The following is a 19,313-nucleotide window of genomic DNA, read 5'->3' on the forward strand; positions in this document are numbered from 1 at the left end:
AAGCTTTACAGTATTCGGCTCGTTAGCTCGTGAACATGTTCGTTGGTAAGTTCATGAGTAATCTTTTAGATGAAAAAATAATAGTTTTGATATTTGATTTATTGATTTTGCATGTTATTTATGAAATATATAAAAAAATATATTAAATTTATTTATTATAATACATTTACAAATTTTAATGAGGATAATATATTTTTCTTTAAATATATAATTTATTTTTATTTAGTTTAATGAAAATTTAAATGTATAATTCATATTTATTAAGCTTGTTTAGGCTCGATAAAGGTTTGAATAAACTCGTGAGCCATACATATATTCGTTAAATAAAGCTCGAGTTCGGCTCGATTATAAACGAGCCAAGCTCAAACATTCAAGAGTTCGGCTCGGCTCGGCTCGATTACATCCCTAGGAGTCTCCATATGATAACGACAAATCCACTATATTTAGGAATAAACGATAGATTAGCAAAAGGAAGATGTGATTATTCAACAATTAATCTCACATGTTGTACGTCTTTTGTTTGGTCTAGTCTTGCATCCACTTTTTGTGAAAGGTTAACGCAGACATTGTTATTGCCTTAAAAAGAATCAACGTACAGCTAGCTCTACATTAGGTTTTGTCCGGTGAGATGATGACATGAATCTTTATATGTAAGATGGATGAATTTTATTTATATTTACAATAACAAGTAATATTTTTTTACATAAAAAATAAGATTTTTTCATTAATCACCCAAATAAAAAATTTATCTCACAAAATTAACTCGTGGGAGCTTCTCACTAAAGTTTGTGTTTCATCGAATAATAAGTCATTAGCATCGGTCCATACATTTTTTTTTATACGTCTTAGGAAAAATAGATTTACAGATGTGATTCCCTATATCGTTTTTCTTGAAAAAACATTGTCATCACTATGTTGTTGTTTGAGTAATAACAATTTTGTTCAGAAACTTCAAAACCAAGAACAAAATTTATAGACAACAATATTTATAATTTTCCCAAAACATAATAATAATAATAATAATAATAATAATAATAATAATAATAATAATAAATCGTGATGCACAATTCAGAAATGGACTTATATTCATAATGTTGAAACAATTTCTGATAAAAATATATGACTGTCTTCAAAATGATGTGATTTTGAATATCTTTGACTATTAAATATAAAAATGGATGTTTCTTTCCACACTAATCAACACTTAAATACAACTTATTTGATGTATTTTCACTTATTAATATTTTCTTTTTCCATTTTCAACGTGAAATTTATTTTATATAGCTATCAATGACTCTTCTGTTCGTCTTGTTCTTGTACTTAGCTCTGACATAATCATCTTTTGTATAGCTGTGTCCCTTTGAAAAGAATGCGAATAAAAATTGCACACACTGATTAGGTGACTACTCTAATCAGAGGTCGTCATTATATTTGGAGGTGATTATACGTCCAAATCATACTTAGAGTGCACAATTAGTGAAAAGTAAGCATCAGATTAAACAGAATTATGACAAGCGAACCATTTGAAACTGACGACGTAGGAAAAACTTGCCGTTTCATTCATGGAACCTAATTATGAAATTTGACTCGGACGATATATTCATAATTTCCACAGTGGATATCCCTATTTTTTTCCGAACAATAAAAAATAATTCAATGTTTATACATAATATTTAGAAAGAGTTCCAGTTTTAACCGAACAAATCAATCCGAACTCAACTGGGAAATAAAAACCTGAAAATTGAACTTTTAAACGTAATCTTTTGTATTTATATATACAAAAATCATTTATTCTTAAATTATATTTTGAAGAAAAGCTTCCGAATTTTATCTATTGAGGTTCAACTTTTTCAGTCAAAATCAAGAAAAACGTGAAAAATAACAATTTTGGACTTTATACTGCGTTTTACGCCGAAACCAAACCACATTTCTATTCTGAGTTGGTTTAAATTTTAATATATGGCCCGGTTTTCGGTTCGGAAATTTCTAAAACCAAAAAAGACGGTCTGTGGTTTTCCAAAATCGAATCAATAAATACACCACTCAAATGAAATTTTTTAAGCATCCTACAACATTTATTTATTTTCTCGATGTGATTGTTTAAATATTTTATCACTACACCTCGGTGTTCCTTAAAATTAATATCAAAAGAGAAGATATGTTGTAAGACGATATCACATATTTTTGACATAGAAAGAGAAATTTTTTTTATCGGTCGAGTAAAGTCGGATATTCATCTAATAAAATTAATTCACGAGACAATGATATAAAAATAAGGTCCAAAATTAACATAATATTTTAGTTGATATGATAATAATATGTACAAGAATCCAGCTCATAACACAAGCATCTTAATCACCAAACATTATTAAAATATTATAAAATATCAGGACCATTTAATTTAATTCGTCTGCGGGCTTCTAGTGCTCTACAGTATACTGTCACCGAAAAATCAATTAGTAATTTAGCAAAAGTCACCTTCACAAAAAAAATTGTGTGATGCAAGCAATGCCAAGAGAATATGGCGAATTTGGGTGACCCCACTAATTAATATAATGGCAGAGATTTTCCATTATTTGTGGCTAGTTAGTGCATGGTGACTTATCAAAATTAAAGAATCATTAATAGGTAAACATAAATAAGTTTTGCACATCATATGTAATTTACATCTATATTTTATAATGAAACAATACTTAATCGATATAATAAATTATAGCAATATTATTTTGCCTCTCACTAATTAATAGCAATAAATTATCAAAAAAAAAATTTACTTAGCAGACTTTCATGCTGACAACACGTACAAATAATACTAATAGTAATTAAATTAGAACCGACAAAATAAGTTAAATAAAATTTTTTAATAGTTTAACGCGAAATATCATCATCTTTATGGTCATGACAAAAACCTGTGTCAGACGATCTCACGGATCGTATTTTGTGAAACAGATATCTTATTTGGATAATCTATGAAAAAATATTACTTTTTATGTAAGAGTATTATTTTTTATTGTGAATATCATCGGTAGGGTTGAACTGTCTCACAGATAAAGATTCGTGAGACCATCTCATAAGAGACATACTCTCATGTCATATGTGGTTTTATTTGAAAAACCAAATATATTGTTTACTATGCGTGTAACACAATGTTAGGACAGAGAAGAAGGTAAAAACACATGATATATGGATATTTTATGTTGATTACGAGTTCAAAGACCTTAGCTTAAATTTTTTTATACGTTTAGTAAATTTCTACTTGTATTGGGTTGGTTGGGATATGGACATCGAGCACGCATGAATCATGATTAAACAAATGAAAATAGCAACAGTGACACTGACACTCGGTCTCTCATCTCTGTCGGGTCGAAGCGACCGGCTTAGAAGCTTTTTCACCCGAGACGACCCGACCCATTTTATTATTACGGCTGCCTTCTCCTTCCACTTTTAAACACCTTTTCTCCTTTGTCTCTGGCTCGCAGATAAGTTTATATAAGCAAACAATAAGTAGGTATCATTTGCTGTGTGGTCTTCACATTTGCTCGGAGTGGCTGCATCCATTATTTTATTCGGTTTTGCTCTATCCAACTCCGGTACGTGCAATCGAACTATGGATTGATCATGTTGTTTATTTTGTGGTGTAATGCAATGCATTGATAATACGTATGCGCGCGGAACGAAGTTGTTGATTCTAGTTTTCGACGTTGTTTTGTGATGATTGTTTCCTTTTTAAAAAAAAAAACAAAATTCCCGATATTTTACCTGCCGTGATCCATTTGCTGGCGAGTTTGTGAGTTTTAGTCAACTGCAGTGAATGCACATGCCTCGGCCTTGGAAACATCCGTTTCTGATTTTGTTCAAATCATATAAGGTGGATTTCTAGTTTTTCTTCGGATTTTTGTTTGAGTCAACTGAACTAAGGTGGAGGACTGGAACTGAACAAAAAACCACAGTGCTTATGCCTTGAGCTTGCTGACGGTTGTTTTAGGTTGATTGACAGCTTTCCGTGAGATTGGTGTCATAGATTTCTTCCTAGGATGACGAGCTTTCTCGCTCTCTGATTTTAATTTTATGTTCTGCTTCTGACGTTGATTGCTGCATGAACTGGCTTTTGATCCTGTCATTGGTTTTTCTTGCTGCAAGCACACGTTCATGATGAAATATGTGCATTATATAGAACTAGTTAGTCTGCGACGATGATATCACGATGACAAAATGCTTTCGTAAACTGTACGATTTAGTAGAATTGTTCGTGTGGACCAGAAATGTACTCATCCCGCAGCTGTTTCGGGCTCAAGTTCCGGGAAATGATTTTTGTTGAGTAACTTATTCTAGATATATGGTTTTCTCTTCTAATTCGATGGATAAACTAATCCAAACAATATTCAGCTGCGTGTTCAAACGCTTGAAGTCTGAAATCTATATGATACCAACTGAAATTTTCTGTCTTGCTTGAGCAGTTAGATGCTGAAAACCACAATGGATCAAAAGTCTTGGCTTTGGAAGAAAAAATCTACGGAAAAGACATTATCATCAAACATTTCTTTTAGCAGAAATGAGGAAATAACAGAGGTCTCATTAGCAGTTGTTTGTTCTCCGTCTTATCATTACAAGTTCAATGCCAACAAGGAATATACAGGGAACATACATAATCCTCATTTATGTTTCTAAATCTCAATTCTGATATCAGCAAATTAGGCATTGTTTTTTCCTCCAATCTTTATTGTTAATCACTTTATTCCACAGACCAAATTCTCCATTCGAACCAACTTGGTTAAAAGATGTGAAATTTGCAATATTTAATAAGATTCTCATGACAAAATCTTACATCCATTTCTGAGCTTTGACACAAGTACTTTTTTTTTTTGGTTATTTCTCCCATCAGTTGTACAATTATGAGTCTAACTTGATTCAAACTTTAAATAAGCCCAGGAACTATAAAAACGTTGTGTGATACTCGAAATTGATGAACCAAACTCGTTCGCCTTCAAGTATCTTGTTATTTGCTTAATGTTCCAAAAAATGTTTCAGCTGATGGAAAATTTTCTAACATGTTTTGCAGGCACGGGAACTTCTTGATGAGAAAGCAGAACTGGAAAGAGATCTTAAATTTCTAGATGGCAAGCTTTCATCTGCCCTCTCTGAATCTAACGCCAATGATAACATGGCAAAGACACAGATGAAAATTGCCCAAGAAGCTATTGCAGGTGATCTACTGCTAAAAATTATAGTAAATCACCGCCTATCTACAACTCGTAAAGTGGAATCTCTGGAACCTTTCCTTGCAACTTTGTTCATAATTTGATATCCCCTATTTATTTATATGTAGGCTGGGAGAAGGCAGAGTCAGAAGCAGTATCTTTGAAACAAGAACTTGATAATGTTTTACAGCAGAAAGCAGCTTCTGAAAAACGTTTGGGCCACTTGGAAGCTGCATTGAAGCAGTGTACACAGCAATTGAGGTTTGTTCGTGAAGAGCAGGAGAAAAGAGTTCATGGTGCAGTGGCGAAAACAAAAGAAGAATTTGAGAAAACGAGGATTATTTTAGATGAAAAGCTATCAGAAGCTGTCGAGGGGCTTGCCAAATTAGATGCTGAGAATACTCATCTCAGTAAAGCTTTATCAGGAAAGGACAAGGTTATTGAAGATTTAAGTAAGTACAAAACTCGGGTAGAGGCTGATCATAATGCCCTTATGTTGAGAGTAGAATCTGCTGAAAAAGAGAATACTTCTCTGAAGTACGAGGTCCGTGTTCTTGAGAAGGAGCATGACATCCGGAATGAGGAGAGGGAATTTAATCGTCGAACATCTGAGGTCACTCAAAAACAACTACAGGAGAGTGTAAAAAAAATTGCAAAGTTGGAGTCAGAATGTCAAAGGCTACGCCTCCTTGTCCGGAAACGGTTGCCTGGCCCTGCTGCTTTAGCTAAAATGAGGAATGAAGTCGAAATTCTTGGAAAGGATCAAGTGGAGATAAGGAGAAGAAGGCCAAATTATTCTCTGATTAGTTCAGGGAACTTTCACGTTAACGTGCCTTCTGACACACCAAGCAAAAGGATCAATTCGCTGACCGAGCAGTTGCATGTGATGGAAGAAGAAAACAGAATTCTAAAAAGTGCACTTCTCAATAATTCAAGTGAACTCCACTATGCTAGAACCATGTGTGCCCGTACACCTTTCAGACTATCAGTGGCTGGACAGATAGACGAATCACTTGAAGGCCAAACAACTGCAGAACCAGGTCATCAACGTTTCTTTCCAGAACATTCTCTGCCTGCCTCATCTGATATGGGAAGCGATGACAAAGTCAACTGTGAGGAATCTTGGGCTTCTGCTTTGATATCAGAACTTGAGCGATTCAATAATAAGAAACAATTGGGTACGCCATCTCACAGAAACATGGGAAGTTCAGACATGAATCTTATGGCTGATTTTGCTGAGATGGAAAAGTTGGCAGTGGTATCTGTCAATTATCCGGCTGGAAGTTCTCATCATTCCTCTGAGGCAGGTAACGAGATTACTGGTCCCTCAGGAAGTCCATCTGGCGGACATTCTTCACCAGCACTTGGTATGGAGATGGTTCCAGTTTACGATTTTCAATCAGAATCATTAATCTTTGGTCAGGGAATTCAGTCGGACAACCTAGAAGACGATAGAGTTCCTGGGAAGCTTGGAGACGTGCTTAAAATGCTCTGGGAGCATTGCCATATATCCAAAAGAAACCCTCATGAAGTACTAGAAGAGATCAGAGTTGCCTTGTCACAGAACCACAGCTCAAACGCTAGAGGAGGTACAGATAACAATGATACGTCAAATTCCCATAAAGTAAATGGGAATGTTTCTCTGGTATCACCAAATAAGTCTTTAAGTCCGGATGCTTCCGATACAAGTAATGGAAATGATATCTCAGTGAAACGAGAGAGTGACAAAATTTTCCAGTCGAATGTGAGCATAGCTGTACTCAAAATTCTTGAACTCCTTGAAGGAATTAACGCGCCATCTGATGATAATTGTGTGGCAGAGTCTCTATCAGGGATGGCCGATAAGCTTTTATCATATAAGAATACAAAAACCCCGGCAGGCTACATTGTTCGAGTGTTTCAGTGGAAAGCTGCTGAGCTCACAACTATTTTGCGACAATTTGGTCAGACTTGCAATGATATATTGAATGGGAAAGCTGATCTCCAACGGTTGGTTCAACTGGTAGCTTCAAGTTTTGAATGGGTAACGAATCACTGCTTTCCGGTTCAAGATGTTTCGAGCATGAAAGACGCAATCCGTAATCATTTGGATTGGGATGAATCAAGAAGTGAGAGTGAAATGGACAATGGATCAGCAAATAACTTAACAGAGTCTAATCAACTTCATACCAAGAGAGAAGAGATGCCATATCATCACGTGGTTTATCCTCTCAGTAGGCACGACGGTTCTTGCCAAACAGAAGCACTTAAGCAGAACACAAATGAAGAGAGTGAAAGATTAAATATTGAGTCGTCAAATAAGCAATCTTCACTTGTTGGTATGGGAGGCATGCCTCAATCAGATACGGTAAACTTCAGGATTGAACTTCAAGAACCTAAAGTCATTGTTGAAAATTTGCGCTCAGAGGTGGTAACAGTGGAGCAATCTAAGGAAAAGATCGTAAAAGAAGATCTTGAGACTCAGCTAATGGAACCCAGTCTTGAAGAGGGAAAATCTCATCAAAATACTTCACATTTAGAAAGAGAGGTGGAAAATAATAAACAATATCGTAGAACGCCGGAGGAAACATGCCATGACATAAAGATGCAACTACAGAGGTATGTAATTTTGTTCTGTTTTCTTAGCACGCACATGATATAGTTTCCAGCAGGCTTTCCAGTTACTAAAGTTGATTTGATTTCAGTATGACGAGCAATGAAGTTCCCGTTGCCAGAGAGCACTTTGATAATCAACTCCGAACTGTAAGTTTTTATTTCAATCCATTAATAGCACACCTGAGGTCTTGAAAGCACATTTGGAGTTCAAAGCATCCTTTTTAGGCATCCAATTAATTCACCCTCAAATTTTGTGTTACTCAACTCATTTTTCGAAATTGTTCATTAACTTCCTCCTGCCCATCATAACGATATTGGTCTTGTGACTTTTGTTAAGTTATACATTGTTCATTGAAATCCGTACTACTATTATTTCATGCTAATATCGATTTGACCTCATAGGAACTGGAGATCGCTGCAGCTTCAGAAAAATTGGCAGAATGCCAAGAAACTATCATAAATCTCGGGAAGCAATTGAAAGCATTGGCTTCACCTATTGATGCATCTCTTTTTGAGAAGGTAACATTCACACCTTCCGACACTGTTGTTACCAATGTGTCCAATCTCCATACGAATTCTAGCCAGAGATCCTCTCTAATAGATAAAATGCAAGCTGAGGATAATGATCAAATCAATGGTTTTCCCACCACTAACAAAGATACTCAAAATGTAAACAACAATCCTTCTGTTAGTATCATTACGGTAGTAGAACCTTGGCGAAAGTTGGGTGATCCGAACGGGAACAATCTTCTCAAAGAAGATAAAAACACGGTTGCTTCCATGGCTATTGTCCCGATTAAGAAAAAAGAAGGTAAAAGTTTTTTGAGAAAAATGTTTTGGCTAAAAAAGAAAAGTAGTGGCAAGGAAGCACCCTTCCTATAAGCTTCACTCAAGCTGTTGGTTTTTTGGGACAATTTGGTTGAATTACAATGGATGCTTGTGTAGGTTAAAGTGGCTAAATTAGTACTTCAGGTGCTTATGTTGCAGAGTTGGTTGTCAAATGAAATATCGATTCCTGGGTGCTGCATTGTTTTTTTTCATGTCTACCGAGGATATTGAAAGCTAGAGACCATCAGAGAGGACTGCAAATTCTGTGTTTTGCACGAGTCTTGGGGTGTGGGTGTGTGTGTGTGGGTGTGTGTGTGTGTGTTGTATAAATAACATTTCACATTTTCGGAGACGGTTTCAATATACTACATTGCATGTTCTTCATTTTATGGATTCCAACATAAAATTTCTTTTTGTTTCAGCATTTTGTTACTTCTAAAAAAATATTTTATTGAACAGTATCCTACCTCAACAAAATAGTTTGAAATATCTTGCTTAGAATTATCATTTCTGATTTAAATACATTTTAATAATATTTATTAGAATTTTTCTCGTATAATTTTATATCATCCATTACTGTTTCGGCAAAAAGTTTTTCTTTAAAATTTATAATTATTAATAAATAAACATGTGTCACAAACTATAGGCCAACTTTTGAGAGAATATTTTTACAACCAAATTGAAATAATTGTGTCTATTTGATAATTTGGAGAAAAAAAACAGATCCTGATCTATAATTGATTAATTTGATACTTATTTATTTTGTATGTAGGACAATGCTAGCTTATGCATTGGAGTCCCACGTCGGATTTTTTTGTGAAAGAGAAGGGATTGCAATACTATAAAACGAGAAACATATCCCTTATTCTTAAATTGTCATCCGTAATTTCACATTTTCAAATATTTAAGGATGGAAGAGTTTATCCTTTTTTCAATTTTTTTTTTTTAAATTTAAAAAAGTAAAAAATGTCGAATCGGACCAGAAACCGGCGGTTAACCAGACTCAGAGCTGGACACGAACCACTAGTTTCGTGACCCAAACCATAACCGGCCACGGTTGGGCCGGGTAAGCATAAGGATTTTCTCGACCCGAACCTGACCAATGACCATGTTTAAATGAAGCAGCTGTGTCAAAGTTAATTATATAATAATTTATTTCACCAAAAAGAAAAAAAAAAGAATACAAAAAGGGTATAGGAAAACTACCATATATAATTTTGAGTTAGTTTTTGTGCAAGAGTCTAACAAATTTATATATATGTGACACTGATAGGCTTGGCTCATACACACAGTGAAAAAGTAAGATTACCGACGTAAAAGCTATAATTTTCACTTAAATCGGTAATATTACACAATAAATATATTTTTGATATAAAATTTAATACTTATCACTCGAATCAACGTATATTACACAATATTTTTCATAACATAAGTAACAAAAAATGATTCTTTTATAATTAAAATTAATAATTTGGACATAAAAATTAATATTTTTCATAGCTTAGATCAAGTCGGAGATTCATCTCACAAAGTTGATATGTGAGATGATTTCAGATGAGTTTTTGTAATATATATTAGCGTCCAATGAAGATACATTGCGTGAACATAATAGTAGTACACATTAAACAATATTTTGTTATTAATTTTTTTTGTAATATATATAGAGTTGTCAAAACGAGCAGCATGGTGGATCGGCATGCAAATAACCATCTGGACAGCTTGGGACAACCTAACCTACTTATTTGACGGGGCGGGGCTTTCGAGCAAACTCGCTAATCTTTACTTATATTTGGCGGTCGGAGTGAATTAGCTCGCAGCCTAAAACAATCCATTATACGACGGTGCGGATCAACCGACAAACATAATTTTGAAAAATCTATGTATATAATTAATTTAATTTGAAAAGCAAGAAAAAAAAAATAAATATAAAATTTTTATAAATATGTTAAGTATTAAATCATGTGTATAGAAGAATAATCAAAGAGAGAAAATTAAAGAGCACTAAAATGATAGAAATTGGAAGTTTCATGGATGTTTATAGAAGGCTATACCAATACACCAAAATATGCATATTACAAAAACACCAAAATATACTATATAAGGGATTTCACTTTAACATGGTCATAAAAACTCACGTGAATTCGTCTCACGAGTCAAATATATGATACATATAACTGATCTGATCTATTGATGAAAAATATTTTATTTTATTTCAAAAATAGTTTTTTTACTGTAAAAATATCGTTTTTTTTTAGTTTTGTTATGAAAAATATATTTTGTGATATATGATGATTTGAGTAAAAAATATTCGATTAATGAAAAATATTATTTTTTATGTTTAAAATTATATTGTATACTACCAAATTATCATTTTTTTTGTTAATTATGCTACGAAAAGATATTGTAGAACATATATTGTTTGAATAAAAACTATTATTTTTATCTCAAAAATATATTGTATAATATAAGTTTATTAAAGTAAAAAAAATTAAAAAAAAATCAATATCCAGAATGCCCTCGTATCTAAAAATAAAAAAAATCAATACATCCAGAATGCCCTCGTATCTAGTATTTATTGTATATACTGTATTTACGTGATTCACTTGGACAACTTGTTGAATTGTGTTACCTCCTCCAGTTCGCAAATTCTTCCAACTATGTATGTCATATGTTAGTCAAAGGACATTTATTTGCGCAATTAGATTTTACATATTTTCAAAATCTCAATACAGAATGGTAAAGACATTTGTGTGTGCAATTAGAGTCAAAACCTCAATATAGAATGATGAAAGATGACCACACTCTGTGTTCATCTTCTTTCTTTGGTTGGCACGTGTGTATGTGTGTACAAATATGGGTATTTATGCGTGAGCCAAGCTGAGTTCTTTGCTGGGAAGCGCCAAAAACTGCCACCCTTTTTCTTTACGTTTTTCTCCCACGCAACAAGCACAAAAAATCCCGAGAAAGAATCCTAAATTTGTTTTCTTTAATTTTTTTAATTTGTATCCTAATTATTGATCATGCTTGTAGATATGGAAGGAGGAGAATATGAAGCAGTAATTGATCGTCTGCCTCTTGATTTATTGGCCCACATATTTACCATCTTGACTTGCTTCAAAGATATGGCTCGGTGGGTTGATTTTATTTGTAAAAATCTTCTTTTGGGTTGAATTATTTTGTGTATTTAAGTTTGTGTGTGTGTATTTATGTATGTAGGGCAAGCCGCGTGTGTCGGAAATGGAGACAAGGAGTGAAGGAATCTTTGGCTCGGAGGAGAATTCTCAGTTTCTCTGGGTGGAAAATGGACGATGAATCTACTACAAGATTGGTTCTTTTAGCTTATGGTCTCAAAGACCTGGATATGTATGCAATTTTATTTATTATACTTTTTAACCGATCATTGAAATTCTGGGCTGAACTGTGGTGGTTGAATTATAGTCTTTGATTCCTTGAGTTGGGTGTTCCTAGTTCCAGAGCTAATTTTCTCTCTGAAGAGTCAGTAGTATAGTTTTACAAGCCACCTGGACAATCTTTCTGCGATGAACCTATAATTTTTTATAAGGATTGCATATTAAAATTCAGATTTTGAAATGTAAATTTTTTAGAAGAATTACAAATAAAAATCCAGATCTTTTTGGTTTTAAATGATATCTGTCCCTGTTATCACGTCTGCTTGTAGAATAATAGAGTATTCTGTCCATTTTCAATCGGAGGTACTGGAAACCTTCTAACATATGGATATATTGAGATTCTCCCAGTCCTAGTTCTTAGTAGGAATCTGCATAAAACTGGCAATGGAGTGAAGTTCACGGAATACGTTTCAGTTATAAGATTATAAACGTTATGATATCATGAAGCTAGACCATGTATTAAATTTTGTTTCCCTATGTTTCTTGGAAGATGATAGAATCTGATATGAAAATTGGAGATTATCTAATGAATCTTGATACCTATGGTATGTGGTGCAGATCAAGAAGCCGTTGGGGTTGCATGATAACTGATTATGGATTGTACCAAATGTCTCATGCAAAATGTATTGGAAACCTTTCTTCAGTTTCTTTGTGGGGTGTGGCAGCAATTACAGATAAAGGAGTTGTTCAACTTGTATGAATTCAGTCACTATTTTTTTCTGATCGTACTCCATTCTTGAGCCAAAGTTTAAGCATTTGCATAGCATCTGAATTGACGTTTTTTTCTTGCAGATTTCAAGAGCTACTTCACTACAACACCTGAATATTGGTGGTACGTTTGTTACGGATTCATCCTTAATTGCCATTGCAGAGAGCTGTCCTCACTTGAAGGTACACACTATTGCACTAGTAAAGGAAAATTTGTGTTTATCGATATGGGTTCACAAAACTTTGGAATATGAGTGCTGTGAAATTCCATACAAAAAAATTGGAAATATTTGGGAAGATTGGTGTTATTTGCATTTCATTTAATGTCAGATACACTTCAGTTTATTAATAAAAATTCTTGTGGTTTTTTCTTTTCAATAATTAGCTTGGGCAACACAAAATATATTGCAAAATGCAAATAACGTTCACACTTTAAAGAAAGCTTGGGACTTTAGTCTGGTTTCTTAGTTCAGCTGAGGTTCTCTTATTTACTAAATTTCCTTTGTTTTCATCAAAGTAATAAATTTTTAGCCGAAAGGATCAAATATATCGATCAAATGATCTATCTGTATATCTAAAAGTGTAACAAAGAAATGACCAAATGTTGCAAGTTTATAAAGCTACAAGATCTTTGAGCTGATAATATTGTTATTATCTTCCCCTTTTCCAGAGTATAGTGTTGTGGGGTTGTCGCCATGTAACTGAGGATGGACTTCTAGTTCTTGTAAATAAATGTCGAAAGCTCGAATCCATCAATGTATGGGGTATTAAGATACCTTTGGATTGCTTTATTGGTATGCTTACAATCAGTCCAGCTCTTCAGATACAACCGAAAGGAATATTAGGTGATGGAAGATCCCATCCGCGGGCAGTTTATTAAGGCTTCTTTTTCTCATTGAAAAGTGTATAGGCTTATCATCTTTGTATATATGTAAATTCACTCAGAAAAGGCCAGCATTCAAGAACCGCGAATGGTTCGTTATTCAATTTATCAATAATCTGGTTATTTTGTTTATCTGTTCTTATTTTATGAAAACATTGTAATATTGAAGACATTGCTAAGACTTCCGTGGTCCATTGATTATCTCTGTACATACTTATTCGAGAGTACCAGTTAAGTTTTTGTTGAAGACATGAAGTGTTCTTTACAACTTCATCGAAACTTAGGTCATATGTGTGTAGTTTGATTCATCGTATGTTAGAGATGGATTATTTTGTGAAATTTGTTGGGAGTTTGTTGTATCAACAATTTTTGTTCTCTTTGATGTAAGTGGGGAATTTGCAAGACTACTTTTAACAGTATGTAGCACTTGTGTGTTTCCCAGTATCCTCGTGCTTTTGCCAACATAAAATGATATGTTGGATTGGCAACTCAGAGAAAAACTTGGATTTCAGTAAATATCCATGATTCAAATGAAAATATCAAGTGATTAAATACTTATCTTCTATTAAATTGACAAACTATTCAATCTTATCTATCTAATAACAGAACATAAATCCTTGGTAGATTATAAGTGTAAAACTCATTTCATAACACCTCAGTCTGCTTCAATACAATAAACTGCACATATAGCATACCGCTGTTTGTACACATCTGGCTCAAACCAAATTCGGTAAACCCTTTTATATTTCGACTTCTATAGACTGAATGGTTAAATCCAATATTTATCATGGTCACAAAAACGAAACGAACACAAGAAAAAGTAGCAGGCATATAAACGATATGGAAGGGACTATGATGGCTGAAGCGTAGCTCGTTAACTGAACAGAACCCGAAAAGCTTCCATCAGTTGCAGTGGCAGGTGGAGTTGTGTTGGACACAGGAATAGTTTTGCAACTTCCAAAAGGTGCTCCGGCCTGCAACAAGTCCTTTTAGTATTAAGCTACTCAATTTTGTTTTGTATGACTAGTGTGTCGATCAAAGAAAAATGTTTCGAAATTTTATGGTCTAATTTTTTAAAACAAGTTTTGCCCCCAAAATTTATGAGTTACTCTTGTCCACTTTTCCAAAATTCCTAGATCCGCCCTTGATAAGTGGGGCAAGAGCCGGTGGACAACACCAAGTATCCCGAAAAAGCAAGTTTAAGGACTTGCAAAGCTGAAAGAAATCGAAGAGATATAGAGGTGCTCATCTTGTTTTGCCAGTTGAATTTTCCAATGTGTGACAATTCAATAAGTAGTTCAATGAATCACAAGCATCTCCACGGAAAAAAAAATCTAATTTCAGATAAAGCACCAGGTTTGAAATGGATCAATAATCATATCACAATAAACTATTCTTAATTTTCAAATTCATACATAAAATCTAAGCTACTCCCATTGTATGTTACTATGCCCAACTTTATTTCAAAAGAATAAAAGATGAAAACCATAATTTACGTGCAAATATTAAATCACTTTTTATCCAGATTAAACCAATCCATACATAAATTTCTAAAAGCTCTTGATGAACGAGACAGCCAACTTTTCATAATACATATATTATAGCTCTTAATGAGCTCTTAATGATTCTGCATCAGCTACATTTTCTTATTTTGCAACTCTCACTATTTTCTTGAAGTAACGAAATTTTCAGGAGAGAAAGTTTAGAAAAACCTGGCAAGCGTATACCGTGCTACACCCACACAATGACTGACCATTCATATGATCCAAAACATCGAAAACACCTCCTCCATCACTTCTCTGCACATTGGAACTAATGGTAATGCTTACAACTAAAATTATACGTTTAATACGTTTCTTCAAGTTTAAAATGTCAATACCATGTAAAAATTCACAGCTAAAAAATTAGGCATCATATTCCTGGCTGATTTATAACAGGTCGCAGCCATATCAGTTACTGGGGAAGAATGCTCTTTGCAAGCTTCAGTTTGAACTGGCATGGTTGGAAAGTAGTTCATTAGAAATAGAGAGGCAGTTCTTGAATTGAGTGGCTTTGATTCCTTTCTGTTCGGGCATGAACCAGGTATAATTCCAGGATCTCCAGCTGAAACACATAATAGGATCAAGATTTCTATTAAACAAAACAACACTTCAGTCAAATTGGTATTCTACTAACTGATACTTACGCTCATTTTCCACCATGTACTTCCACTGGTACGCAATTCCTTCAGTAGCCTCCTTTGAAGAATCAGAAGTGAAAACCAGTAGACGATGATTATTTCTTACCATGTTATTAATAGTCGGCCAATCTTCTCCCTTTTTGGGCATCCTCGAAACCGGATACCAATACTTGTCCAAACCAGCATCGGCGAACACCCTTGTTAGCCCTTTTGGTGAATGAATATAATCTTCAATTATGATAGTAACAATCTCTGTAGGATTCTGAGTTAGGAATGCTTCCACTTCTCTCAGTGTATTGATTGCAGGTTCCTAAAATTTTTGAATTTTTTGAAAAACACATTACAAAATCGTTTCGAACAAATTATGCTCAATATCGCACTACATAAAACTAAATTTATCGGAGAAAGGAGGCCAGAAATTACAAATGAAGTGAAGTTGTAGCATTGGCCACGGAATGAATGGCATAGCCAGATATCGTTCTCGAAGTCATACATGTCCAGCATAAGTCCCCTTACTCCATTCTACGTAAAATTCAAATAAATACAAAAAAGAATATGAATGGATAACATAGAAGCAATTGTTCTTATCTTAAAAATGTAATAAAAAGGCATACAATTTGCATACCCTCAATTGACTAGTAACAGTGTCTTCTTGATTATAAAAAGTAAGTCTTTGGGCACCAGTCAATAAAGGAGCATCCACACGGGAGAAGGCATTATGTGCCACTAGCCAAGAGTACTTGTTAAAGGGCAGCCCACTAATCTATCTTATTCAGCATGATACAAAACCACAAAGTAATTACTACCAAAACTCAAAATCAAGAAAACAAGTAGGAATTCTTGAATACTAATTACTAAACAAAGACAAATAGAGGAGTTAAGATCAGCGTTCATTACAATAGAAGCTGGTGTAGTGGCTTGACCCCTAATGCAATAAGGTTGATTCTTGCCAAGTGAAGGGCAATTGCCACAATATAGACCAGGCCCACAGTCAGTAGCAGAAACACACGATTCCAGAAGCTGCCCAAATTCTTAGAAGACTCAGCTCATTTACAAGGGACAAGATGCCAAGAAATGTAAGGATCCACGCAAAAATACTGAAAGAAAAGAATGAATCAGTTGAAATACCTGACAATTGCCATTGGAGCAAGCGGTGGAGGTGGGGACGAACAGAGGTGAGAAGAAAATAAATAACACAACTTGCACTCGAGAAAAAAGTCGCCCAATGGGAAAAATTGAGCTTGGCTTCATACTGCAAAGCTCCGCCAAACATGCCAACATCGGGTGTCGGGCGGTGGCAGTGGCAGTGGCAGTGGCAGTGAGGAAAATCAAATTCATTCGAACATAAAAATAAGGAAGTCTCTTTTCTAAAAATATAATAAGGAACTAAATCTCGGTCTTTTTTTTCATTTGAAAGGGAAGTCTCGGTTTTGAAATAAAAACAGGCAAGGACAGTGGAATTCTCTTTTCTTTTGAAATGGAAGTCTCGATTTTAGAACCCTATGGCAGATATTGTTTGTGCTCGAAAGAAAAAATCTTTACTTTTTAAATAATACAACTTCACACAAAATCCCAACAAGGCTTACTGTGTGTTTGGCGACAGGATTTGGGAGGATTTCATGGAATTTGGATTTCAAAATCATATTTTTACTGTTTGGCAAGGTGATTCAAAAAAAGAATTCGAATTTGTTTATAATTTTATGGGATTTCATGAGATTTCAATGAGTATATCCAAATCCCGTCAAATTTGATAAGATTTGGTGGTATTTGGATTTTAAAAACATACAATTACTTTTTTATCCAACACATCATTATCATCAACACATTATTCTCATCAGTCAATTTTCTCCACCAAAAATTTTTAAATGATTAGACTTTTTTTTTCCTTTTAAATTTTTTTAAAAGTTGAAAGATTTCGTTTAAATTTTATAAGTTTCGTGTGTTATTTACTGATTAATATAATAGAAATTATAGTAATTACCAAAGCCTCTTTTTACGTTTAATAATTAATTTAATGTTAAAGTTTGAAGTTGTTTGATGATTTTTTAATTATTATTTTAGGTTCATTATGATTAATATATAATAATTAATTTTTGAATTTACAAACACAAATAATAGAGAAGAATTATTAATTTCTAAACTTCTTTGGGTTATTTATGTTTATATAATTTCTAAGGGTAGCTTAGTAAAATTTTAAATTCCAAATTCGAATCTTTTTTTCTCCAAACAAGAAATGGATTTGTAAATAGTATTATTAAATTTTAAACCAAACACCAAATGCAAATTTCAAATACTTGAATTTCCAAATCCAATTCTAAATCCAATTCCAAATCTCATGAAATCCTTCCAAATCTTGGTTGCCAAACAGACCGTTAATGTTTTGAAGTTTTGGATCTATTGTGGACGGAATTGGTAAATTTAGTCGAAAATCGTCGTCGTTGGTTCCAAAATATTTAGAATAACTTGGAACTGATCCGATCTACCACCCGAACCTGTAATAGATGGACGAATTCCAGGTTAAGGATTGCAGCCGGAGAAGAACGAGGCACCCTAGGTCGGTACTTTAAAACCGCCCAACGCACATTGGTGAAGTCGAAGCATGAAAGGCATAGCATCTCATGCTAGGATGGTTCTTTTCGACCTCCCTGGCGCGAGACGCAACAAAAGAAATGGGAGATCAAAGTTGGTCATGTTGGGACGGTAAAAATATCACCGACCCAAGCGTGACATAAATATGGAATATTCAAAAAAAAATTCATATGGTAGAAAAACAATTATTTTTATTAAGTACTTTGAGTTGAGAAAATATATCATATAAAAAGTTAAATATTAATGAAACATTGATATCTACATTAAACATTTAAAATTCATTATAATTTACTAAAATTAACAGGTCTTTTGTGATACAATCTCATAAATATTTATTCGTTAGACAGGTCATCCATGCCCATATTTATAATAGTAATAATATTTTGGCATAAAAAGTAATATTTTTTCATAGGGTGACCCAAATAAAATATTTTTCTCACAAAATTGACCCTAAGACCGTCTCAAATGAGTTTTTGTGTACTAAAATATATTCGAAATATTCTGGATCTTCTTCGGAACTTGAGCTTGCAAATTCGTCTATCACTCAAGCGGTCTTTGTTTTTTTTTTTTTTTGCCACAAAACAATCTTATAGAAATGTTAGCTCGCTAAACGTTTTCAGATTTAAATTAGTTCTTTGTTCGCCATTGATTCAGCCACATGTTGAAAATGTTAATTCAGAATCAAAACTTAAACATTGAAATTATTAGACATCTCTTGCAATTGCCCCTAAGGCTCGATATAGTTACGAATTTACTCCCCACCATTCTAGAATATCGACTTAAATAAATATGTCTCTCATAGGACATTATTATTGTAACATATTTTTTTTCAATTTTTTTCATTTTAAACTTTGAAAGAAGTTGATTGCTTTCATTTTGCTTTTTTCTTTCGTTTCTTCCTTTGGGTTCAGCTGGTTACTCGC

The 19,313-nt window shown here is 33.8% G+C and overlaps 3 protein-coding genes across 4 annotated transcripts; 2 read left to right on the forward strand and 1 right to left on the reverse strand.

Moving 5' to 3' along the window:
- The first annotated feature begins 3,450 nt into the window (after positions 1–3,450).
- On the forward strand, positions 3,451–9,005 carry LOC142537005 (filament-like plant protein 7). 2 transcript variants are annotated; one of them, XM_075642516.1, is made up of 6 exons: positions 3,451–3,590; positions 4,458–4,569; positions 5,060–5,204; positions 5,327–7,796; positions 7,883–7,940; positions 8,196–9,005. In XM_075642516.1, the coding sequence occupies exons 2-6, from the start codon at positions 4,462–4,464 to the stop codon at positions 8,673–8,675; spliced, it is 3,261 nt and encodes a 1,086-aa protein (XP_075498631.1). In that variant the 5' UTR covers positions 3,451–3,590; positions 4,458–4,461; the 3' UTR covers positions 8,676–9,005. The 2 variants fall into 2 exon arrangements, with proteins under 2 accessions (XP_075498631.1, XP_075498632.1); XM_075642517.1 differs by lacking the exon at positions 4,458–4,569 and having other exon boundaries at positions 3,467–3,590.
- A 2,332-nt stretch (positions 9,006–11,337) lies between these two features.
- Positions 11,338–13,754, forward strand: LOC142537007 (F-box protein At5g67140). Its single transcript, XM_075642521.1, has 5 exons — positions 11,338–11,751; positions 11,838–11,984; positions 12,590–12,725; positions 12,824–12,922; positions 13,410–13,754. The coding sequence occupies exons 1-5, from the start codon at positions 11,642–11,644 to the stop codon at positions 13,617–13,619; spliced, it is 702 nt and encodes a 233-aa protein (XP_075498636.1). The 5' UTR covers positions 11,338–11,641; the 3' UTR covers positions 13,620–13,754.
- A 500-nt stretch (positions 13,755–14,254) lies between these two features.
- On the reverse strand, positions 14,255–17,352 carry LOC142537004 (PI-PLC X domain-containing protein At5g67130). Its single transcript, XM_075642515.1, has 8 exons — positions 16,930–17,352; positions 16,699–16,821; positions 16,427–16,564; positions 16,225–16,323; positions 15,808–16,111; positions 15,502–15,725; positions 15,335–15,421; positions 14,255–14,596 (listed from the first exon to the last, which is right to left on the reverse strand). Exons 1-8 carry the CDS (start codon positions 17,137–17,139, stop codon positions 14,414–14,416), a joined length of 1,368 nt encoding a protein of 455 aa, XP_075498630.1. The 5' UTR covers positions 17,140–17,352; the 3' UTR covers positions 14,255–14,413.
- Between the last annotated feature and the right edge of the window lie 1,961 nt (positions 17,353–19,313).

This window comes from Primulina tabacum, chromosome 2 (assembly GCF_025594145.1).
Source record: "Primulina tabacum isolate GXHZ01 chromosome 2, ASM2559414v2, whole genome shotgun sequence".
NCBI lineage: Eukaryota > Viridiplantae > Streptophyta > Magnoliopsida > Lamiales > Gesneriaceae > Primulina > Primulina tabacum.